Raw genomic sequence first — 25,913 nt, forward strand, 5'->3', positions numbered from 1 at the left:
CACTGTTAATATAGAATTCCCCTCTTGAAGTTTCACAGAATGTAGACTTGAAGAGGAAGGAAAAGTGACTTTCGTTGTTCCAAATTAAAATTAGGTAAAGTTTGGTTTTCTGTGGTGCTCATCTCCATTTCTTAGCTGAGGGAGCCACCATTACCCAAAGATGCTTCCATGGTCACAGAGCCAGTATAGCTGTACACCAAGGTGCATGGAACGCTATTAGCTTCCCACTGATGTGGTACCTATTTCTCTACTTACATTTGTGTCCTTTCTAGGTTGGCAAGAGCTGAGGCAAGGATTGAGAAATCGCCCTGTTGCGCAACGCTCAGGTCCTGAACCCAGGCTGTGAGCTTTCTAGCTAGCAAGCTTAGCACCTTTAATAACTGAGCCATCGTGCGATCTTAAAAATTAGGTACCTAAATAATTATTTTACGGCCACAGTTTTTAGGTAAATAAAATTTATCTTAATAGATCTTCACAAAGCTGTGCCAACTATGAATGGAAAATCAGAAAATGACAACAGTGGAGCAGAATCGGAGGAAGAAGCACAACAGGAAGAATTGAGAGATGTCCAGCAGATTGATAAAGGTACATATTTATTTCTAAATAGCATATACATTTTCACAGATTTTTGATAAAGCTGCTTCTCAGGACAGAAAAAAAAAATTGGCAAACCTTGTTAGGAAATAGTTGTGTTCTCCTAATAATGCGAAAGCATGATTCTTATTTATATTAGATTTTCAATATTTTAATTTGTAGGTCCTAGTTTTTTGAGGGACTTTCTGTCTTCCATAGTGTCTGTCCAGCTGATCTGAAGTGGCTGAGTTGGTGGTCTCTGAATTCCTTTGATTAAACAATGTCAGGGATTCCAGAAGTTTATCTCCATGTGAAGTTTTTACCTATAATATGTAATATATATAAAATAAGTCCAGTATTATAAAGAACTAGTTTGGGTTTATTATCCAGTGAAAATAAGCTACATAAACCCATTTGATAATTCTCAGCCCTTAACTTCTGAAAGAGAGCCTATTTGTTAAAGATTATAAACCTAAAACCAGGAGACTGTGGGTTCTAATTCCGCTTTAGGCATGAAGTCAGCTTTTTTCTCTCAGCCTAGGAAGGAGATAATGGCAAACGCTTCTGAAATATTGCAAATAAAAGTGCAGGGATAATAATGAATTGAATAAATGAATAATTCAGAATGTTATTCTTTGTCACTTATTTATGAGTTAATCTCATTGCACATAATAAAGCATGTTTCAAATAAGCAATTATAGAATTGGGCTATGTAGCATGAATATCAATACATTATAATGTATTGAAAATGAAAGAATGATTCATTTACATCAAATTTAGACATTGTCCCTCTCACTGTCTCTGGATGGTTTATAGGTAAAAATCATAAAACCATAAGAAAACATCCTAACACAAATAAAAACAAATTTAGAGACAGTTAAAAGGTGGAGGGATCATTTTCAAGCCACCCGCTAGATCTGGAATTGCATGCTTCTCTTCAATCCTCATGCCAGTTGGCAGAGCCATCTTCATGCTGTTCCAGAAGGCCGTAAAAGTGGGGACCAATGTCACCTCTGAATGCAAGTTTTTCCATAGAGTAGAGCAGCTCTCTTTCTAGATCAGTGGTTCTCAACCTGTGGGTCGGGACCCCATTTGGGGTCGAATGACCATTTCACGGGGGTCGCCAAACCACGCAGTCCATCATTTTTTTCCCCTTTTCCCTAGCTGTCCTACTCCCTCTTATTGGTGGCCACACCCACTTGGGGGTGACCACAACATGGGGAACTGTATTATGGGGTCACGGCGTTAGAAAGGTTGAGAACCACTGTTCTAGATGCCACCAGTCAAAATTCTTTAACCAAAGGAGTCTGTAACACACCCTTCCTGCCTAACCGGTGGAACAGTTTGAAGTAATTGGGACAAGATGATTCTTCAGGTAAGCTGATTCTATGCCATGCCAATTGAGAAATCTTTTAATGCTTCTAAGTAAATCCTGTAATTCTATACTTGGGTAGTTGGATTCTTGGAATTCAGTTGCACCTAATTACAAAGATTCTGTTCCCAGATAAGTTTATAGTGTAACCACTTTTTTTTCTAATGACAATTAAAATTTCAGTTTTCCTGTACAAAATGAAAATGTGTTGACAGCAAGTTATTAGGAAAAATCAGACCCATGGGTCAGCCATGGAAGTTTAGAGCCAATTTGGATCATTCTCATGGTCTCTTAACCCAACATTTGAAGTTGTTGTGGGAGAAATGGGAAAAGTTGCTATGTATGTTGCCTTGACTGTCTGGAAAAATTGGTGGCACGTATGTTGTTAGATGTAATATATATATACATAGTAGATTGATACATTTTTAAAGAACAAGCTGTTTTAAGCACTTTTATTATCAATGATCATTTAGATTAATTTGTGAAATATTTAGTTCATAAATACTGTATGTATTGGTCAACAATTAAAAATGCACTGGTAGTCCTTGATTTGCAACAGTTTGTTTAGTGACCATTCAAAGTTACAGTGGCACTGAAAAAAGTGATTTATGAACATTTTTCACACTTATGACCATTGCAGTGTCTCCATGGTCATATGATCAAAATTCAAACGCTTGGCAATTGACTCATATTATGATGGTCACTGTGTCCCAGGATCATGTGATCCCTTTTACAACCTTCTGACAAGCAAAGTCAATGGATAAGCCAGACTCAGCTAACAGCCATGTTACCAACTTAACAACTTCAGTGATTCACTTAACAATTGTGGTACAAAAGATCATAAAATGGGGCAAAATTCACTTAACAATTGTTTTGCTTAGCAACAGAAAGTTTGGGGTCAATTGTGGTCGTAAGTCAAGGACTACCTGTATTTGTAAAAATTCAGTATGTTATAATGAGGTTCTTTTTGTAAATTTATATGGTTAGGACTTTCAGAAGAAGATATGAAACAAAATTCATCCCCTGATAAGGACTTAGATGGTGTGGTTGTTAATGGCAGTTGTAATGCTGTTTCTGACATTGACTTGAGCAATGGCATCCAGACCAAATCTAACTTGAATGGCATCAGCGTGGATGATGAAATAAAGAAAAATGAAAAGTGCCTTGAGTTACCAGTCATCCCTAACTGGGATTCTATTCATCAAGGTATGGTCTTCAGGTGCTTTTGTTATCCAAATCCACATTCATGTTTGCCAGTGTGGATAATTTTTTAGAAAACATTTCCTGTTGGGGCTGCTTGGTTTGTTTTCAAGCACTGATGCATATAGGAGAGCAATCAGTGGGTTGGTGCCCAGTTTAAATGAAGAATTAATTTAAATAGCCTTTCATATAGACATGCCACAATACCATAAACACCTATTTCCTTTTACTGCAACCAAGTAGTCCTAATTTCTGATTGTTTGTTTTCCTGCTTGAGTGGGAAAATTAATATTTCCTACTTACTTTTCTGTCCGCTTAAATAATGGGCAAATAATGGAACCTCCTTAAATTTTATCATCCAAAAGAGGGTCAGCTTTTTGTTGAAGCTGATGAATATTTTTTTCTGCAAACACATTTATAGATATTATATACAACCCTATATTGAAGAAATATGGTAAAAGTGCTTCAGGTAGCCCTTAATTTTTTTTGCCCTTTCAACAATGTCAACACTTATGGAAGAAAAGGAGGTATAAAAATAGAATAGTGTCTACATATAGAATATTTTATAGTGTATATCAATAGATATGGCAAAATGAATCTAAATTATGACAAGTGTGTATGTGTAAACAATGAAATTGGGAGCATGGCTTCAGATGGAATAAAGGCAAAGATGCTCTCAAATTGAGCATGGCTTTTTGTGATGGCATGGGCCAACCCAGTCTTTTCTTGCCTTTGGAATAAAGTCTTTTCCAAAATGTCGTTCAATTTCTCAATCTAGCATATTCCCAACTAATCTGATTATGGTTACACACCCAGACCAGATTGGCCAGATTGACTAAGACTGAGGGAGCATATCTTAGATATTTATCCAGAAGCCTTGCATGTACAAAGAAAAAGACTGGGCTAACATAATTAAGAATTATATATTTAAAATGTGCAATTTGTTTTCCTATCATGTAGAGAGTGAAAAATCTTTTAGATGTTAACCTTTGATTTTGCATACACACACACACACACACACACAAACATATCCACACAGATATAAAAATATATAACAGCACTGTTTTATTGTGAACTATCATTGCAAAGAAAGATTATGTCTAGCTGCTCTTTTGCAAATTATTCAGCTTTTACAAATTGCTAAGTTAAAAATGCTAATTCTGATGTTTGATTAGATAGTTTTACTTTGATATTTAAGTATTACGTCACTACTGTTACTAAGTATTTGGTCATGTATACACAGGTCAAAATGAAGACACCACTGAAGTGTCTGGAATTCAACTCTTGACAAGTGATTCAGATAATGAAATATACTGTGATTCAATGGAGCAATTTGGACAAGAGGAGGTAAATTTTGCAATCTGTTATGTTGTAATATAAAAAAAATCTTTACATAATAATCATTCTACAAATACACAAAATGATTTTTTTGACTGTAAACAGTAACCATCTTATATTGTCCTTCTGGTCAAAGAATTCAGGTCTGATATATATCAGTTTCAGTTTCTAATAAACAATAATAAAACTTTTACAAGAGTCTGGATAGCTTTTGCATCTTTCTGAAGCATAATGTTAGTTTAAAAAAAGTAATAGTTTTCATCTATGCACCTTTGCATTTAACTTGCATTTAATTAAAATCAAAGAGTAAGGGAGAGGCTGATAATTAAGATCACCTTATAATGAGAGAGATATAGATAGTTCTTGATTTACCACCACAATTGCTTTTCCATTGCTAAGCAAAGCAATTGTTAAAGCAATTGTTAAAGCATCCGATTTCATGACATTTTTTGCCATAATTGTTCAGTGAATCACTGAAGTTGTTAAATGAACCATATGATTATTAAGTGAATCCAATTTTTCCAATTGACTTTGCTTGTTGGAAGCTGGCTGGGAAGGTTGCAAATAGCAATCATATGACCCAGTAATGCCACAACTGTTGTAAATATATGCAAATTGCTGAGTGCCTGAATTTTGATCACATGATTGCACAACTTTTCTGCCATGATACCTGACTCATAGAAAGTTCTTCTCTCAAAAATTAAATTAGTTCAATTACTTTTGATATATTTATCATAAGGCTCTCAAGATCTGATATTGTTATTAGGCCCACCTGGGGCTCTCAAAGAATCAGTGAAATGCTTAGATCTCTCCACTGCTGGGCTAGTTATTTTTATCCCCTCTTCAGCTAGGGTTTGTATCTATTTTTATAATATATATTGTTAATGTGACTTTTTACATTTTTTTAATCTGTGGTTTTTACATGTGATTCTACCTGTTTGTTATGCAGCAGAGACTCCTTTGGGTAAGATGGGCAGCTATACAAATTTGATAAATAAATAGTGCCTTTTGCTCTTATAAACTTATAGATCCCAGAAATCAGCTCATCAGTCAAAGAAATTTCCAGACATCCATTAACTTTCTCAGAAGTAGATCATAATAATCTTATAGAAACTTCTGGTTTTCTTGAACTTGGAAACCACAAAGCAGAAAGTATAAAGGAAACTGCACTTGAAGGAAAGGGTGAAGTCAAGTGTGGCGGTGAAGATGGCAAAGCAAATGATGGAGGCCCTCAAAAAGAGAAGAAAAATGGTGAAAAGGTTGATTTCTATGGAATTCGAAGGGGAAGAGGTATTATTAGAATACTTATTTTGTTGGAACGCTTGCATAAATGAGGCATATATAAAGTCATTCTTAACATTTCTTATAATAATGGTTTTGTGCATGGTTGATGCATAAATTATATTTATATATAATACATATTACGGCTGGCACACTTTGAAAATGATATAGCTGTGGAACTCTCTGCTATTTATTAAAGCAGCCACATCTTTATTAGTGCAAGTCTAAAAAATGGCACTGCTTTAAGAATCCTTTTAAAGTAGTGACATCTTTTTTCACATTTTACTGGAGAATTGGAAAAAGTTAGCCACTTTATGGAAAGCAGAGAGGCGTCTGACTTTGCACAGTGTACAAGCACCATTAAGTCTTTTTGAAAATATATGTAGCTCTGATTCATTTACTTTCCTTCTAAAAGTATTTTCCCTTAATTTAGGACACAGAATGTATCCTTTAGGAGATGGTGCCCAAGGTGGACAGATGGGCAGTGGAGGAGATGGAGAACGATGGGGTTCAGACAGAGGACCACGGAGCACCCTCAATGAACAGATCGCAGTTGTACTCATACAATTGCAAGAAGATATGCAGAATATTCTTCAGCGATTACATGCACTTGAGACACTCACAACTACACAGGTAAATGTATGTGGATAAGTATCCAAGGAAGTCTGTCTGTCTGTTTATCTATCTATACAGTGCTGTACAGTTCAATATGAGGTATTTTCAAGGCAGGTATATCTCTGAATATCTCCCTGAATTTTTAAGAAGTTTTCCAATGAAGGCAATACATTAGAAGCCCTGCCATTATTGAATTTGGTACGGAAATGTCTCTGGAACAATGGGTCATGGATTGTCTAGTTGATTATTAAAACTCTCATGTGTCTTTGACTGTGACCATCAATTGGGCAAAACAGTGCTTCATAGAACAATTTTTGAATCAAGATACCTCAAATGTGCTTACACAATGTGTTCAAAATTCAGGAACATCATTCATGTGAGATTAAAATTTAGCAAATCTGTAGCTGCTTCAGTGCTGCCATGCTGATGGGCTACTGCCTGCAGATTTAGTACACTGGCCCCATCCTAGCCCTCTGGGGATTGGGTAGATTGGTCCCATCATTGACTGTCAGAGGACAATCAAGCTGGTAGGAAGTTGCTTCTGCTACAACTACTTTTTGGCCCTTGATCCATTCTGTTTCTCTGTTTAGGAAAAGAAATACTTCTAAAACCCAACATGACATGGGTTATCTAGCTTTCTTAAATTTTAGAAGCTTATTAGCTTATTAGCTAAACTATTTTTTTACTTTTGAGGGAATCTACTTCCTACTGATATCCACATACTCCAGCAAAAGGAAAATAGAGACAGAAGACATTTTTGAAAGACAGGGTTTTTTTTTACTATTTACTATTCTAATTCTTTTATGAACTGCAGTATCTAAACTATTTAATCAAAGTGAAAAAAATTAATTTTCTTATAGTTTATTTTGTTACAGAACTATCTGTAAGGTCCAGACCAATTGGAAAAGGAAAAATGGAAAAACATTTCTGGAATGTAATAGAGACAAAGAGAGAACAGGGAAATTCACATAAGGAGGCAATTAGCTATTCCTTAAGCTAAATTCTTATATGTCATATTTTTTAATAAATGTGAGCAGAAACTATATCTGGACAGATCCCAAAAGATATGCCACAATATAAAGTTTTAATTTGAAACATGTTTTTAAATACTTTGTTCAATTTGGTTTGTGTTTGTAGGCAACACTACGTTCAAATTATCAGCCTGAGGCACCTGTTAAGGTAGGTTTTTATTTACTTCTTAATATATATATAAATCAGTTTTGATCTTTATTGTAATTTTCTTAAATTGTACAGGCTAGAATGGAAGAGTTTTTTTGCACCACAATATCTAAGAAACTATTTTAAAAGCTATTTTAACTATTTGAGAAGACGAATGTGTTTATTAATAATTTCACCTAATTAGAGGTAGTTCACAGCTTATGACCATAACTGGGACTGGAATTTTGGACCCTAAGCAATGATGTCATTAATGAGTCATCAAGTAACTGGACCTGATTTGGGGGATATTTTTACATGATCATTAAGTGAATCTGGCTTTCTCAATTGATTTTACTTATCAAAAGCCAGCTGGGAAGAATGCAAATTGCAATCATGTGACTACAAGACTTTGCAACTGTTATAAATGCAAGATGATTGCCAAGCAGCCAAATTGTGATCACTTGTCAACAAGGGTTGGTATGAAAGTTATAATGTTTGCGGATAGGTCATAAGTTACTTTTTCTGAGGCTGTCATAACTTTGAACCATCAATGAATAAATAGTTGGAAGTCAAGAGCTATATGTACAAAGATTGCATGCCAGCATTCAGACAGAATGGCCAACAAAAATAAATGAAACAAAAACACCATATTGAACTTTTTAATATATGTTAAGAAACAAATTTGTGTTGCTACGTTGGCAGTTGCTGACAGGTAATTTAAATCTTTAAATGTTTCTGAATGTTGATGTTCTTACAGAGAAAATACTCAAATTGCAGGACAATTTCTATAGTCTTATATTAAGTATAATTTTATTGTGTACATAATATTAAAAAATCTCTTCAGAATAACGATGAAGTCTAGGAGAACAGTGTTCACTAGTGATAACATGTGAACCAATTATGGTTGCAAATTTATACAGTAATCCTTAAGTTTTTTTCAGCACAACAATTATTCCAAAGTCTTGGGAGGTGATGGTCATCTTGGTGGAGGTGTTTTTAAATAGTTGATAGGCATCTTATTTATGATTTTTGATAAATAATATTTAATATTTAATGTTGAAATTTTTATAGCAGATGCTGCTTTAATATTTATTGGTGAATATAAATTTTTTATGCCATTTAGAAACCATCATGGTGGTCCTTTGAGATTTCTCCTGGTGCTTTAGCCTTTGCTGTTTTATGGCCCTTTGTTGCCCAATGGCTGGTGCATTTATATCTTCAAAGAAGAAGAAGGTAAGACAAAAGTATGGATTGGAGTTATATACACTTTATGTCTGAACCTTTAGGAACAACCTAATTCTTATCCCCGAGTCTTGGGAATGAAAATAAGACATTCTTTCACAGTAATGCATGTTTTGTATACAAAAGCTTGGCATTTAGGTCTGGGAGAAATATGCTTTCACAAACCTTAAAAGATCAATTCCAGTCAATCAGTGTTATGCTGGAAAACACCAGGCACCACCTAGCTAAGATTAAATTGAGCCATCTAATAGCAACATCTTAAATCCTCTTCTGCAAGAAGTACATGGAGAATGGGCAGTTGAATAATCTTCGAGTTTCATTACATTGTTTTTTTGTATGCTTCTTTCGTTGGATTTATCCAGAATAGGAGGCAAGTTACAAAGGTGGAAATAAAGTATAAATGTATCTAAAATAATGAGAGTGTACTAGTACATACTATAGATGTAATCTATTTGCAGATTTTATAGGTCATATTAACATTTTAATGAATACTGGTAATGGAAAGCATTGTGTATAGCTGAAGTGTTGGTTAGGACTGATCTGAAATAATTTCTAATCTATTTTCTACTACAGAGGAACACAGGGTGACTCTGGGCTAGATTAGCTTAGTCTTTGAATCTAACCTACCTTCTGGTATTCCTGGTGTTCCTGGAAGAAAGTTGCATATTGATCTGTCATCAACACAATCCTGTAAAAGTTTCTACTGATTCTTAACACATCAATCTGTTTATTCCAAATTTTTATTTCTTTTTATTTATTCAGCAATGTTATGCCAGATCAATCAGTGAAGATAATCTTCAAGGGTATTCTCTCCATAAAAACCTGATTAGAAACAAGAGCAATTGCCTGAGTTGTGTTAAAAAAAAGTCAAGATCCAACTTTGGGATCAAAGCATTGAACTTTTGTATATGTGTCTGTTTTAAAAGGGCAAAATTTCAATCAACAGGTAGTATTCAATGGAACTACAATTATAGGGAGGGAAGCATGCAATAGGGTATCCCAAGGAGCCCAATATCTTCAACATCTTAATGAATAATTTGGATAAGGGGATAGAAGGGAAACTCATCAGATTTGCAGGCCACACCAAGCTGAAGGAATAAGCAATATTTTAGAAGATAAACTCAAGATCCAGAAGGATCTTAACAGATTAGAATACTGAGCCTGTCCAACAAAATCGAATTCGTTGGCAAGTAAAATATTATTTTTCACTTGGGCAAGAAAAACGAAATGCACAGGGATAGAATAGGTGGCATGTGGCTCCATAGCAGTAACTGTTGGAAGAACCTGGGAGTTCTAGTGGATAACCAGTTAAGTATGAGTCAGCAATGTGCTGCAACAGCCAAAAAAGCCAATGCAGTTCTAGGCTACATCAGCAGAGGAATAGTACTGATTTAACATGACATGTTAATATTGCTGACAAGTCTGACAAGAACTAGGGATGATACAATAACAGGCTTCCAATATTTTATGGGTTATCAGAATGAAGAGGGGATCAATCTATTCTCCAAAGCTCCTGAGGGCAGGGTAAGAAGCAATGGATGGAAACTTATTAAAGAGAGTTCCAACCTAGAACTAAGGAGAAATTTCTTGACAGTGAGAATAATCATGGAATGGCTTGCCTCCAGAAATTGTAGGTGTACCAACACTGGAAGATTTAAAGAAAAGATTGGATAGCCATTTGTCCGGAATAGTATAAGGTCTCCTGATTGAGTAGGGAGTTGGACTAGAAGACTTCCAAAATCCCTTCCAATTCTGTTATTCTGTAGAATGGAATAGCACAGAATTTGCAGAGGGTTTCTAGTGTAAGTAGGGCAAGAGTTACAAGATTTAGTTCTACTTGCCATTCCTGATAAGCAACTTTCTCAGCTGTGAATATTATTGTTATTGAGCAATGGAGCAATAGGCTCCCCCCCCCTCTTTCTGAATTCTTTTTCGCTGTTCATCTTACTACCCTTCCATCCAGCCAGGCCCTTCAGTATCAGTCCATAAAGATGTCTAAAATAGGAACAAAGCTTCAAAAAGATTTTTGTTATGTGTTATTGGATCAGTTACTTAGAAGTGAAAAATAACAAATCCTTATCAGACCTCTGGATGCTGGTTGGTTTTGTTTTTGATTTTGGCAGATTATAATCATCAGCAATGAGGAAGGATTTTCACAAGAGCGTAGAATTCTTGTTTTGCTGTATGAAGAAAAGGGTATTCTTACAGATACATATTTGAAATTACTTTATAATCAAAGAAAATGCAGAATTATCTAGTATCCATCAATCTTTTTAGGGAAGCAGGGGGAGAAAAATTCAGACATATTGGTTGAGTTCAAACTACATTAATCTGAATGCAGTTTTTTGTTTGTGGCTATAAATGTATCCAGTGGTTGAGACAAAGCAAAAGCTACTATTTTATAATACTCAAGGAATATTTGTGAGGTTGATTGGGAATTTAAAAGAGCAATTCACCTTTTTAACATAGTATCTTCTTTCCCAATTCATATATTTATACAATTAAAAATAATTATCGAAGCTTCCCAAATGAACATATAGGTCCTCGACTTATGATTGTTTGCTAAATAACTGTTGTTATGATAGACCTCCATGAGGATATTTACAACCTGGTTCTGAAGTTCCAGTGGCTGCCCCCCCAATCATGTGACCACAGGTTAGGCCTTGGCAGTTGCTCCACATTTTCAGCTGTTTGCAGTGTCCTGCAGGCGCGTGACTGTACTTTACAACATTTTTGTCAAACCTGCCATTTATATCTAGTTTTCAGCAAAAATGCTCCATAGCTATCAATTGATTCACTTAAGGACTGCCGCAGTCACTTTACAATTGCTGCGTTCATTTCTCCACAAAAAAGTCATAAAATTGGGGTTGGTCATGTAGGTGACCCATTTTAGGACTGTTCATGACTTACGACTGTAATGGGCAGGCTTTAGTATGATTGTAAGTCAAAGACTAGCTGAAGATACAAAAGAAGAATATACATGAACCTGAGAGCTTTATTAAATATTTAAGAACTTCAGCAACAGAAATTTTGTTGCAAAGAAATATTTTCTGTTGGAAGATTAAAATGCATAAATTGAACTTTACATATAACATTTAACTTTATTAATTCTGTGCATACATGTTAAAGTCCAGACTATAAATAATATCAATTGTCGAGCTCTCTTATTTTCAAATAAAAGAGAAATAAAGGGGGCACCTTGCATGAATATTGAGGAATAATCTCATTGGAAGAAATATATATTCCTGAATTTCAGTAGAAATGCATGCACTGAAGTTGATAATCACTGCCCCTTCTCTCTTTCAGAAAACCGAACTGAGCCTTCCATTCCTGATTTTATGTAAGAACTATTAGGATCGGAAGATTTTGAAAAATACCGTAATTAACGCAGGAACTATAAGCTCTGGAATAATTAAAACATCCTTCGTCTTTTTCCTTTACATTTTTTCTTTTTCTTTTTGCACTATTGAAGATTCTATACTTGAATGAGACATCTTTACTATATTTCTAATAGAACAAATACAACTGTCCTAAGCAATCATATGAACTACAATTATTATGACAATACTTTCCTGATGAACAGTTTGTATAATGTCTTAGTTTTCAGTTTCTACTGGGGGAAAAAAAGTCTTTAGAAAGGAGAAGAAAAATCCTTGAAAGCATATATCCCGATTCCCCAAATTCCATGGTACTGTAGCTGTATAATTTGTTTTATAATGCCAGCATTTTGGTTAGACACGCAATAGATTGAGTAAACAGTACACCCCCCCAAAGGCTGAAGTATGCAGAATTGCTATGATTGCATTTAAGAGTAATGTCTAATTTCTAACTGCTACTATATGTGATAACTTTTTAATAAATAAGATTAAATGCTTGAGGCTGTTGATTTTGCTTTCACAGGTGCCACCAAAATTATATATTTTTAAAAGCCACAAAACTATGCATAGCCATACATCTCAGTGTAAGAATACACTGAGATCTACACCAAACGGAGTCTCAAATAGAATGATCGATTCAAAATATTTCATTGGAAAGAATGCTTGATAAAGAATAAAAACAGCCCTGAAGATACTAAATTCAGTGCAACTTGAGGCAAGTTATAAACACTTATATTGAATAAAGAGGCAAGTACTGTCTTTATTCAAAAAATCCAATTTAACCAACACTTAGTCATAGGTTTTGTATACTAAAAACTTACCCTATGATGCTGTTGTGCATTTGTAAAGAAATACTTTGTAAATGGATACCAGTGGGAAAGGGTGTTACCGATAACAGCAATACCTTATCTAAAGCTATGCAAACAACCCTGCTGTTAAGTTACTCCCACTGACTAATCAGAACTGGACAATTTATTGTACTGTATCCAACACTGGAAGAAATCTATCAAAATGAATAAGACTATGATACTTGCAGGCAGATTCACTTTTTTTTTTAAAAAAAAATTGTAATATGCCTTGTTAAGAGCATATACAACTCCTTTTGACTAATTTGAACATCAGAACGGCCACAGGAGGTACATCCCACCCGCCAGGGGATTTAAACAAACCCAGGAACCCTAAATTTGGTGCCATTGTTATTCAAAAACTAGGTGCTGTGTTCTCATGACTGTTCATCACGGTTAAAACATCCCCTGAAGTTTGAGCTCTTTGTCCAGAAGCCTCTCAAATTTATAAAACAGTAAATCTTTTAGCTATAGTCATTGCTAAGTCTGCTACAGTTGCAGATTTAATAAGTTTTGAATGTCACTTTGAGGAAAGGTATTGTAAATACTTCAAACCAGATAGATCTTTGTGCAGGTGCATCTGCAGAATATGGTCAGAAAAATTAAGGTGGTGACCGTGTAAGTGTGATTGAAGTTCTGTTCACATTTTCTATAAAATTAGGCAGAATTTGGATCACCACTGGCCATTCTTTTGATCACATACTCCTGCCTTCCTGCAACAGTTGATTATAAATTCAATCAGCTTGTATAGATAAGAATATTCTGTGAAGCCACAGCTGGCTGTTTCTGTTGTTTGCATCTTGCTAAATCCAGAACATCCCTTTTTACTGTTAACAGGTAAGCAAAATATTTAACTGTTACAGTAAAATTTTCCTGTAAACTTTTAACTTTTCCTGTTTTAATGCTTTCATAGTCTATTTTTTGCTCTAAATTGCTTTAAGATCATTGTAGCGTTATCATATTACACTTCTGCCTATTGATCAGATTTATATTGGGATATAACAGCTGTTGTATTTTCTAAATACAATTAGAAAGATAGATGGAAAACAAACAATAAAGGTTAAGTTTTTTGTTTGATATGATATTCAGCTGTTTTAAAATACAGCTTAAGGTGATTGTCTCCTGATTATGGTGAAAAAGAAAATGAACTGAAGCTGATATGTTTCTAGATAATGATGTTCTATCTATACCGTAATTGATGAGACTAATGGGAAAACATTCTGCTCTAATGTAAGGTCTCAAAATTTGAAAATCAACTTTATATCTATTATATACAAATACTGTAATTGCAGAAGTCAAACACTTCTGCTGTATTATATAGAACATGTTTTTACAGTTAAATTTTAAGATAAATCACTTTAATATATTGTAAAATAACATTTAAAATAAAGGAATGATAGGAGTATATTACCCTGTCTTATGTAATTGTAAGAGTCAGTTTTGGTGAAGTGATTAAAGCACAGATTATACACTTGTGGACTGAATTCTAATCTTTCCTTAGGCACAAAAAATTCTTGCCAAGAAAAATGCAGTAGCCTGTCCGGTCAATTGCCGGAGTAAAATGTTGACAAAAGCACTCACACCCACAAAATAATAATTATATACCAGTTTGTATCATAGGCCAGCTGGAAACTTTAAGGGAAATGCCATGACTCCCAGATTAATAATGAACTCTGATATAAGTCTTTATATAAATGCATACATTAAGAGTTTAAATGGAGACCATATCAAGTTAAATCTCAACAATCAACCTACTGACAATAAAAAAGCATTATAGAGTTCCAGTATGAACCAAGAAAGGAGGGGAGAAAAAAAGCATTTGAAAATTGTAGAAACAAAATTCTGTCTCTCCCCAAAATTGATAACAGAAGCATTTATCTTTGGTAAAATCAGTAAATATTTCAACAGGTAATCTGGATATCCATTTTTAATTCATATACAGTAGCAAATTGACAAAGTGGATAAATTCTAACGATAATCAAATTAATGGACATATGCCTAATAGAAGACATGCATCAGATTTCATATGTGTCCATTAATTAACATTAGAAATGAAGAATAAGTGATTAGGAAATATTATGGACAGGATATTGGTTTTGTAATATATAGACTTATTTTAAAATTGTGTTATATAACACTTATTATTAATATTTGCTTTTTTGGCAGTGAAAGATAACAAATTGCCAATATTTTCTAGGTGTCCATAATATAATTATTCTACTCAGGGCTTTTTTTCTCATAGAAGGCCCAGAACGGAGTTCTGGCACCTTTTTTGGATGGAACCTTGTAGGGTAGGCAAGGCGGGTAATATGATGTGTGTGAGTTCCGGCACTTTTTTTTTTTTTTTTTTTTGAAAAAAAAGCACTGGTTCTACTTATAGGACGGAGAATCAGATATAATTATCATAGGTAATTTATTGCCAGGAATCTATCTTGGTACAATAGCTAGAGAAAAAGGGTAAATATGCTTTTAGTTACTTGAGAACATTGAAGAGTTATCCATTAAATTTCAGAAATGCAATCAGACCAACTAAAAATATAGACTGAAGCTCTGTTCCAAATTGATCATGTAGTACTAAAAGAATCTTGCTACCAAACAGTTAAAGTAATCCAGCACCCATCCTAAGGTCCTTCTAACATACAACTGTTACTAAACTCCTTTTGGCCCCCTATAGGAGACATGGAAAAAAATCGAGAAATGTTTCAATGTGAACATTATTTAAATAAATTCATATTTACAACAGTAATACATTCTAAAACAAGGAAACTTCAGTACTTAATTCAAAAGAGAATTAGAAATATCCACTACAAAATATATACATATTTTTTATTTTCAATGTTTTAAATACATAGTAATTGAAATATCCCACTATCTTTTCTGTTTCGCTGAATTGCAGTTATACTACATTGAATAAGCATGCATAAAGATTCTTTTTTCTCCATACCGACATGCAAACTTCTCATTTTCAATATTTAAAATGACAATATAATTTATCCAAAAACATAGCAATAGTTAAACATTTTCTTGCTTTGCTTGTGCCATAGTTTTCATAGATGAATTAGGAATGAAAACATTGACAATAAAATTATAGAGACCACTGGGGAATAATGACAGTTTAAACAGCAGGATAACTAACACATAAATTAAATGCCTGAAAACAGACTAATTTCTATTTGGATTGCACTGAAAATACAGAAAGACAGCTCCAGATTGACCTGAAATCAGTTTCAAATATATTTTAATATTGAGGTGTCATGTTATAATTACAAGCACAATGGTAATTGCATTGTATGCATTTAATTTTCCCTGTTATAGCTGATAGCAAAGACAGTCATTTCCCCATATTTGGAAATACCCACAGCAGCAGAAAAGTAATTTTTCTTGAGTAGGAAAGTATTATACCATGATTACATTATGTAATACAATTAATATAAAGTGCAGTACTTGAAATAAAAATTTAGGTCAGAAGCTTTTTCTGTATACTATTTCAATATAGCCTTTACAGAAAAAGACTGAGTTAAAAGCAGATCCTTTTCTTAAAAATGAAATTGTTACAAAATAAGTGTTAGGAAGTTTTGTCATGGTAAATATGAAATCCTCTTCACATCTCTTTTTCTTTGATCCTACAGACTAAATCCAGACACTGTTAGTTGCTGAGCATTATTCCTCGCTTCAAAATAGGATGTATCTGTTTCATCATTTGGTTGAGGTATAAAGGGCATAGTCTGATTGTGAAGATTATCCCAATCCATACCATGAAAGAGGGAATGAAGCTTCAGCTCTAGAATGAATAATTAAAGAATGTGTTAGATTTAATTCTATGCCTTTCTCATTCTAATACATACTGGCTGGGGAATACTGAAAACTGAGGTCTAGATATCTTCAAGTTGCCAAGGTTGACAAACACTGTTCTAATTATTTTCATTTATGATTCTGGATGTTTTCAGAATTTAGTCTAAATTAATTACCTGGACTTAGTCTCTCAATAGTCTCCTGACTAAAGTTTAAATTAAACACAACTGATAAGAATGTTTACCAATTTTGCCCTGTATTTAGATTGTGAAATGATACCTTAACAAATATAATCTCTTATCAAATGCTTATGTCAGTCCTTCTTTCTTTAACTTGGAAATTCCTGGAAGCAATCCTGCAATTTCTGAATTTTATAAGTCCGTGGTGGCAAACCTATGGCACATGTGCCACAGGTGACACGCAGAGCCGTCTCTGTAGGCACGCGCACCGTTGCCCCAGTCCTACGCCTTCAGCTGGGCTTTACAAAACTTTTCGCTTTAAGCCTCCGCCGCCATGTGCAAAAAAAAAAGGTTTAATCAATCAATTTCAACTTCTCGTGGGAAAAATAATAATAATAATAGTAAAGTTGGAAGGGACCTTGGAGGTCATCTAGTCCAACCCCCTGCTCGGGCAGGAAACCCTACACCATTTCGGACAAATGGCTGTCCAGTCTCTTCTTAAAAACTTCCAGTGTTGGAGCATTTACTGCTTCTGGAGGCAAGCTGTTCCACTGATTAATTGTTCTCACTGTCAGGAAGTTTCTCCTTAGTTCTAGGTTGCTTCTCTCCTTGATTAGTTTCCACCCGTTGCTTCTTGTCCTGCCTTCAGGTGCTTTGGAAAATAGCTTAATTCCCTCTTCTTTATGGCAGCCCCTGAGATATTGGAATACTGCTATCATGTCCCCCCTTGTCCTTCTCTTCGTTAAACTAGACATACCCAATTCTAGCAACCGTTCCTTATATGTTTTAGCCTCCAGTCCCCTAATCATCTTTGTTGCTCTTCTCTGTACTCTTTCTAGAGTCTCAACATCTTTTTTACATCGTGGTGACCAAAACTGGATGCAGTATTCCAAGTGTGGCCTTACCAAGGCATTGAAGAGTGGTATTAATACTTCACGTGATCTTGATTCTATCCCTCTGTTAATGCAGCCTAGTACTGTGTTGGCCTTTTTGGCAGCTGCCGCACACTGCTGGCTCATATTTAACTGATTGTCTACTAGGACTCCGAGGTCCCTCTCACAGTTACTACTATTGAGCATGGTGCCACCTATGCTGTACTTGTGCATTTGGTTTTTCTTGCCTAAATGTAGAACCTTGCTTTTTTCACCATTGAATTTCATTTTGTTAGTTAGTGCCCAGTGTTCAAGTCTGTCCAGATCCTTCTGTACCTGAAGCCTGTCTTCTGGAGTGTTGGCTATTCCTGCCAGCTTGGTGTCATCTGCAAATTTGATGAGTTCCCCATCTATCCCTTCATCCAAATCGTTGATGAAGATGTTGAAGAGTACTGGGCCCAGAACAGAGCCCTGGGGCACCCCACTACACACTTCCCTCCATATAGATGCAGTTCCATTGAGGACCACTCGCTGAGTACGGCCGGTCAGCCAGCTACGGATCCATCTGGTGGTGGTTCTGTCTACCCCACATTTTTCTATCTTGTCAAGTAGTAGGTTGTGATCTACTTTATCAAATGCCTTACTGAAGTCCAAGTAAATTATGTCCACAGCATTCCTCTGATCCACTAATTTTGTCACTTGGTCAAAGAATGCAATAAGATTTGTCTGGCATGATCTATTTTTGACAAACCCATGTTGGCTTTTAGTAATGACTTTGTTTGCCTCTAGGTGTTCGTTGATTCGTTGTTTGATTATCTTTTCCAGGATCTTCCCAGGTATTGAGGTCAGGCTGATAGGTCTGTAATTTCCTGGATCCATTTTTTTTCCTTTTTTGAGGATGGGAACTACATCAGCTCTTTTCCAGTCCTCTGGTAGTTCCCCTGTGTTCCAGGATCTTTGAAAAATATAGTTCAGTGGCTCCGATATCACATCTGCCAGTTCCTTGAGAACTCTGGGGTGTAATCCATCTGGTCCTGGCGATTTGAACTCATCTAGGCTGGACAGGTGCTCCCTAACCATTTTCTTGCCTATCTTAACTTGTGTTTCTGTTTTGTTTTTTATGGCACTATTTTTGATAGGTTGGTCTGTTTTTTCCCTTTGTGTAAAGACAGATGCAAAAAATGAGTTAAATAGTTCTGCTTTCTCCCTGTTGCTTGTCACCTTCTTGCCACTTCCACCCACTAATGGACCAATCATTTCCTTCACTTTTTTCTTGTTTTTTACATGTTGAAAGAAGCTTTTTTTGTTATTTTTGACTTTGGTCGCAAGCCTTAGTTCATTTTGAGCCTTGGCTTTCTTCACTTCATCTTTGCAGGCTCGGGCTATTTGCTGATATTCTGACTTAGTTATGTTCCCCTCTTTCCACTTTCTGTACTTGTCCTTTTTATCTTTCAATTTGTCAGAGAGTTCTTTATGCAGCCATGCTGGTTTCTTTTGAGAGCTGTTATTTTTCCTCTTTGTTGGTATTGTGCTAGACTGTGCTTTTATTATCTCATTTTTCAAAATTTCCCAAGCTTCTTGAGTTGTTTTCCCCTTGAGGATTCTCATCCATGGAATCCTTCCCAAGCCCTCTCTAAGTTTATTGAAATTAGCTCTCTTGAAGTCCAAGACTCTAGTTTGACTGTGTTCTATTGGTTGTGCTTCTATAATGTTGAATTCTAATATTGCATGATCACTTCCTCCCAGGGTTCCTATGGCTTCAACACCGTCTATCATTTCATCTCTGTTAGTGAGAATTAGATCCAAAATGGCTAATCCCCTAGTTCCCTTCTCTACTTTTTGGGAGACAAAGTTGTCTGCTAGGTTTGCCAGGAACCTGTTTGATCTTCCACTTGGTGCGGAGTTTGTCTCCCAGTTGATGTCAGGGTAGTTAAAGTCCCCCATTACTATTGTGGTGTGCTTCCTACATACCTTAGTTAGCTGACTAGCAAAAAGTTCATCTATTTCCTCTGTTTGGTTGGGTGGTCTGTAGTATACACCTATGGCAATGTCATTTCCCCCCCCTTTTATATTGACCCAAATGCATTCAAGAGAGTTTTTATCATTGTTGTACTCTATTTCTGTGGAGATGTAGTTATTTCTTATATAGAGAGCAACTCCACCTCCTCTTTTATTTGGTCTGTTTCTTTTAAATAATTTAAATCCCTCTAGCTGTGTGTTCCATGTGTGAGTTTCATCCCACCATGTTTCCGTAATGGCAACAATATCGTATCTGCCCTCGTTAACCTGAATTTCTAGTTCACCCTGTTTGCTGTTCATACTCTGTGCATTGGTGTATAAACATTTGAGTCCTTTGTGGGTGGCCCTGTGTTTCCTTTCTACATAACCTGTGTGGTGCCTGAGTTCCCCTATTGTCTTACCACCTATTTGGTTAGTGCACTTTATGTGGCACTCGCTATTAGAGGCTTCATTTTGATTGGTAGCAAGGTTGGTATTCTTGTCCACACACACATCTATGCTACATGCACTGATAGCCCTATAGTTTTTAAATTGCCGGGGACAGGGTTGTTCCGTATCAATTAACTCCCTGTCCCCGCTGTTTAGTTTAAATTTCCCTCCAGAAAATCTGTGAATTTATAGCCGAGTAACTCAGTCCCTTTTTTTGATGGATGCAAACCATCTCTTTTGTACATCTTTTGATTGGACCAGCTACTGACATCGTGACTAATATATCCGAAGCCTTCCCCTTTACACCACTCCTTTAGCCACATATTGAATTGTGCTATGCGCTGGCCTTTTCCGTTTTGCTCCTTATACACTGGTAAAACCTCTGAGAAAGTAAGCCTATAGCCTATTCTGCTAAGTTCCTTCCCCAAGCTCTGGAAATCATTCTGCACAGAGAGTACATCTTTTTGGGACAGATCATTAGTGCCAAGATGTACAATAGCCTCCACATCACAGTCCTTGCTGCCATTCTTGATTATTTTAGAAATACGCTTCTTGTCCCTACTGGCAGTAGCACCTGGAAGACACCTGATCTTACAAAGTTGGAATTGATTGATTGAACTTTTTAGTCCCACCCAGTCGGCTATTATCATCGAAGCCATGCCCACCCAATGGGCCACGCTCACCCAATGGGCCACTCCCACCCAGCACCCGATATATAAGTGGGTTTTGGGTTGCAGTTTGGGCACTCGGTCTCTCTTTATAGGTAAATAAAGCAAAATATATTTACAAATATAATAGTAAAAGAAGAATCTCATGTGATATTCTGAACTCAAGGAATAAATAAAAGTTTGTTGTACTTGAACAGATTTTGTTTTTTTACCTGTAAAGTATTACACTGAACAGGTTTGTGATCATTTGTATCACTAGGTTTTAAGGACAGATGGTTTTTCCTCCAAACCCTCAATGGTTTATGAAGAGTTCCATGCCCACCCCTGCCTCATGCAGACTGAAACTGAATATTAAATTATAAGCTTCTAAGTTACTGTATGAAGAAGAGATAACTAACCCTTGAGTCCAGCTCGCTTAGCACTGTCAATGGTTAAAAGAATATCAATGGCATTCTGAGCATTATCTGACAACTTTTCTTCACCTTCAGGCCATGGAATATCTGGAAAGACATGCACACACAAATAAGTACCACAGTATTTATGCTAAATAAGGGTTCTTTGGATTTGGTTTGATGAAAGTGATAATTACCTCTTTTAAGAATATTCTGGAATACTTGCTGTGGTGTTTCATCATTGAATGGTGGAATTCCAGTTAAAAACTCAAACAAGCAAACCCCAAGAGCCCACCAGTCTACAGCAGCACCTGAGATAAAAGCAGTTCAAAGAAATTAACACTGATTCCAGGAGATGCATTAAATCAAGTTGTAGTTACAGGAAGAATTCTAGGAAGATAATGTGTAATAGCTAAAATCTTAGATAAACAGCATTTGTCTTTTATGCACTTCTTCCTTGCTGTGTTAGTAATATAGTAATATTTGTCTAAATGCTTCATGACAAAGGCATATTGATGTGAGCCATGTGACTTCCAGAGGCCAATTGCAAAACAGAAAGCTAAACCAAGCATGCTGAATTTCTCAGACTTTAAAGGGAAACTAATTACTATAGCTAGATTTCACATAGCAAATATTAAACACAGAACTGTGTAATAAAGATTTCACTTTGTTTTTTAAATCATCTCATTGTTTTGGAGAGCCATGAATTCTTTAAAAATTATGTACATAAAATAGTATCCAGAGAAGCTTGGATTCAGTAACAGGTTTTCTTGGGACTATATCTAGTCTTTACTCTGATAGCTTTCAGATCATGAAATTCAGTGTTGCAATCAGAAGCAAAAGCAAGCAAAATTGCTAAGGCACCAAAGCCACGATTAAACAACATGCATTTTCCAGTTGCTATATTACCAAAGCCCCAGACAGCTCATTTTGTTGGAAGTGAAACATGCATTTGCTATGCCAAATTATATGCAGTGCACATACAGATATATCACCTTGATGTTTCAGAGATAAAGGTCAGATAAATTGGACGCACAGCTAAAAACCTTCAGTAAGTTCTATGAAGAGTCACCTCAAGAATGGGCAGCAATCAAATCAAATCAATAAATACTAAATCATTTCATTCATTGTATGTGAGGATAATTTAAAGCACTCACATAACCAAGAAATATGCCTGAACCATCTCAACCATATTTATTTAGAAACCACCCCCCAAAATCAAAAAGCCATCTAAATATTGGAAGCCTAGTCCTATAAATCAATTTAGTGTTTAATTTTTAATGAAACTGTAATTGGTAATCACTGAGGCCAGGTGTATGGCTCTGAGCTCCAACCAATTGATATTGTGTTTCAGGTCTGCTTGGGACCATTGTCCCTGAGCCAATTGAGACTGCAGGTGTGCTCCCCAGCCAAACAGACTGGCGTCTGTCGTAAGCGTGAGCCGGGTGGGTTCCTTGAAAGATGACCCTCTGGCTAATGCTTGCGAGGACCACCACTGGAGAGATCTGAGGGGGAACCCTTACCCGTTGGAGGAGCTGGTGCCCGACCTTTGGAAGGGGAGAAGGAACCATTGGAGGTTCTTGGAATGCAGTCTGGCCCAAGGCACTATCGCAATGCGTGAAACCATCTTTCCCAGAAGCTGGGAAAGTAGGACCAGTGGTACTATGTGTTCCCTGCGTACCCTGAGGACCAGATTCCGAAGGCTGTCCTGACGCTCCTGTGACAGGTATACTTGGCAGCTGAGTGTGTCTATGACGGCGCCCAGGTGTAGAAGTCGGGTAGAGGGAACAGTCTGACTTTTGTGAAAGTTCACTGAGACCCCGTGTTCCTGAAGGATCCTGATCGACAATGTCAGATCTGACTGGGCGGCTTGAAGGGAGGATGACTGAATGAGAATGTCGTCCAAATAACACTGGACACGTACTTGCATCATCGGGACGTGTGCAGCCAACGCTGCCAGGACTTTGGTGAACATTCTTGGAGCTGATGAGAGGCCGAATGGAAGAGCCCAGTATTGGTAGTGATGGCCTGCATAGCAGAACCTGAGGAACTGCTGGTGTCAGGGAAGATTGGGATGTGGAGTTATGCTTCCGTGAGGTCTATGGACGTCAGGAAGTCTCCGTTCCTTACACTGCCCAAGATGGACTGAAGGGTTTGCATCTTGAACTTTCGATATGCGATATGGTAATTTAGCCCTTTGAGGTCTAGAATTTCCCTCCATTCTCCCGAGGTTTTGGGGACCACGAAGAGGATGGAGTAAAATCCCCGCCCCGTTGGCCGGCTGCCACAAGTTCTATGGCCTTTATTTCCAAGAGATGACGAATGGCCTCTTGCATGAGGTCGCTTTTGGTGAGGTTCTTTGGGGGCAAGGAATGAAGCGCCCCGATGGACTGGACATGAATTCCAGGGACAGACCGTATCGAATGGTCTGACGGACCCAGGAGTCTGTGATGGTGGCTTCCCACTGGTGGGCAAAAAGTGCCAGCCTGCCACCTATGGGGGGAGCAGCTCAAGAGTCACTTGGATCTTCTATAGGGGTGCCCCCCCCTTGAAAAGGCCACTTACTCTGGAATTGTTCTCTGGGTCTAGGACAGTCCTGTCCAACGACGATCCTGTCTGGCCGTGAAGGGGCGAGGGGGCTGAAAGGAGCCTGCACCCATTCCTGGATGAAAGGCGTACGGGTTGGCATGCCTGTTGGTCCGTCTGTTCAGGTGGGTCAACACCTTCTGCTTGTCCTTATTTTCAGTCAAATGAGCCAGAGCCTCTCCAAACAGCTGATCACCTTGATAAGGGGCCGTGGCTAGGCACCACTTGGATTTTGGGTCAGCTTGCCAATGTTTGAGCCATAGCATCCTACGTGCTGAGACGTTGGATGCTATGGTCCTCAATGAGAACCTGGCCGCATGTAGTGTGGCATCCAAGATGTACTCTGATGCTGCAACAAGCTTGCTCAGGTCTTGTTGGGTAGTACTTCCTCCGGGGGAAGCCTAGCTTGTAGTTGGTGAAGCCAGAGTAGGGAGGTCCTGGCGAAGAAGGATGCACAAGTAGCAGCTCTTGCTGCCCACGTCGCCTAGTGAGTCCTGTGGAATGTCAATTCCCATCTCCTATCCTCAGCCTTTAGCACCTCTGCCATGTCCCCCGACACTGTGGACGAGGACAAGAGGAGACCAAAGGGTTCATCCACCATTGGCACCTCGAGATCCTCTGCCAGGTCTGGTGCTGCACTGAACAGTTTCCTGTCCGTTCCCCCCCCCGGGGGGGGGAAGTGCCAGGTGATACCCATTGTTTCTGGATCGCATTTCGGAAGAGTGCCAGGTAAGGGATGTGGTGCTGAATCACTACGGGCTCGAAAAACACCAGGTTCGAATATGAGCTGGGCGGGGGGTCTGACTGCGGGACCTGATCAGAGCCTATGTTGGCTGTGGAACTGGCTCTGCGGAGAAGTGGCAGGAAGAAGGCCGGGTTGAATAGTCCTCCAAATGGGGGAGGGTCTGGAAGAGGGTCTTCCTCCTCCCACCAAGACATGTCGGGTTGGTTGTCCTCCATAGGAGATGAGGTCCTGCTATGATAGGACCGGGACAGAGGGACCCTGGAACTTGGGTGCCCCTTTCTGGAAGAAAGGTGGGGGTATGGAGGCCACAGATTCAGGTGTGGGTCTGTGGTAGGACCTGGCAGCAAGTGCCCTGTCAACCACCTGAGCGATCAGGGTTTGGAGACGTTCCTCAAAGGAGGAGCCCTCGGGCTTAGCTCCCCTGAGCCCTGCACTGTGGGGGTAAAGGTAGCTCTGGAATCGAATGTGGGACCCGCGGTGGCAATGATGGTTGGTGGATCACTTGGGCTTGATCCACCCCAGAAGAAGGGAGATTCCCTTCTGGGAACCATACCTCTTGAGTAGAGGAGCAGGGTCCCAAAGGGAGATCGAAGAGCACGTCCTCTTTGCTCCGCCTTTGCCCTTGCCTGCTTCTGCACTTTGGAGAATTCTTTCTCCAAGGCCTGGTGCCTTCTGCTAGCCTGTTTCTCTGCCAACTTGGAAGGCTTCCTTCCAGAAATGGTCTTGGCCTTGGCTTTGATCCTGCCTGCCGCCTCCTGTTTGGAGGATTTTTGCCTTTTGCAGCTGGTGGATGGGGAGGCAGTGTTCTTAGGTTGAGATACCGTGGAGTCCTCCATCCTGAGGTGAGCGGTGCCGGGAGGGAACTCTGGCAGGGGATCAGTTGGCGAGATAGACTAAGCAGGGAATTGTGCCGTCCTGCTCTCCTGACCACCCGACTGGTTGAGGAAGCGGGCTGCTTGTCCCCCTTTAGGGTCCGCTCTTGTCTACAGCCACGGCAAACCTGCTTGCTCGTAGATCTCCTGATTATGCTAAAGGTGGCCAGGATGATAAATTGCATCAAGAGTGTTGGGAGCAGAAGCTTCTGAAGAATTGGACAATGAATTTTGTTTTATGAAATATTTTTTTAAAAAAATAGTTTATGGAATTATGATTTTACTATGATTGTGAATTTTGTGATTGTGGTCCCTGTGGGCTGGGCCTTGCAGCGTGGGCCCAAAGATTAGCAGGCCA

The 25,913-nt window shown here is 37.8% G+C and overlaps 2 protein-coding genes across 9 annotated transcripts in view; one reads left to right on the forward strand and one right to left on the reverse strand.

The window, feature by feature from the left end:
• Positions 1 to 14,403, forward strand: part of ACBD5 (acyl-CoA binding domain containing 5) — a 34,378-nt gene extending 19,975 nt beyond the window's left edge. For 5 of the 6 annotated variants that reach the window (XM_039357709.1, XM_039357708.1, XM_039357707.1 and 2 more), the window contains 8 exons: positions 469 to 585; positions 2,933 to 3,151; positions 4,389 to 4,492; positions 5,512 to 5,773; positions 6,198 to 6,397; positions 7,517 to 7,558; positions 8,661 to 8,770; positions 12,086 to 14,403. In XM_039357709.1, coding sequence (XP_039213643.1) covers positions 469 to 585; positions 2,933 to 3,151; positions 4,389 to 4,492; positions 5,512 to 5,773; positions 6,198 to 6,397; positions 7,517 to 7,558; positions 8,661 to 8,770; positions 12,086 to 12,098 — 1,067 coding nt within the window. In that variant the 3' untranslated portion in view covers positions 12,099 to 14,403. Of the gene's footprint in view, positions 1 to 468; positions 586 to 2,932; positions 3,152 to 4,388; positions 4,493 to 5,511; positions 5,774 to 6,197; positions 6,398 to 7,516; positions 7,559 to 8,660; positions 8,775 to 12,085 lie in introns of those variants that run through there. The other variant, XM_039357712.1, reaches the window with a different exon arrangement.
• MASTL (microtubule associated serine/threonine kinase like) overlaps positions 12,235 to 25,913 on the reverse strand; it is a 36,428-nt gene continuing 22,749 nt past the window's right edge. For all 3 annotated transcript variants that reach the window (XM_039357705.1, XM_039357704.1, XM_039357706.1), the window contains 3 exons: positions 21,550 to 21,663; positions 21,359 to 21,460; positions 12,235 to 16,782 (listed from right to left, as the gene is read on the reverse strand). In XM_039357705.1, the coding sequence (XP_039213639.1) occupies positions 16,625 to 16,782; positions 21,359 to 21,460; positions 21,550 to 21,663 (374 nt within the window). In that variant the 3' untranslated portion in view covers positions 12,235 to 16,624. The remainder of the gene's footprint in view (positions 16,783 to 21,358; positions 21,461 to 21,549; positions 21,664 to 25,913) is intronic.

This window comes from Crotalus tigris, unplaced genomic scaffold (genome assembly GCF_016545835.1).
Source record: "Crotalus tigris isolate CLP2741 ecotype Arizona unplaced genomic scaffold, ASM1654583v1 scf7180000018940.2059657, whole genome shotgun sequence".
Lineage (NCBI taxonomy): Eukaryota > Metazoa > Chordata > Lepidosauria > Squamata > Viperidae > Crotalus > Crotalus tigris.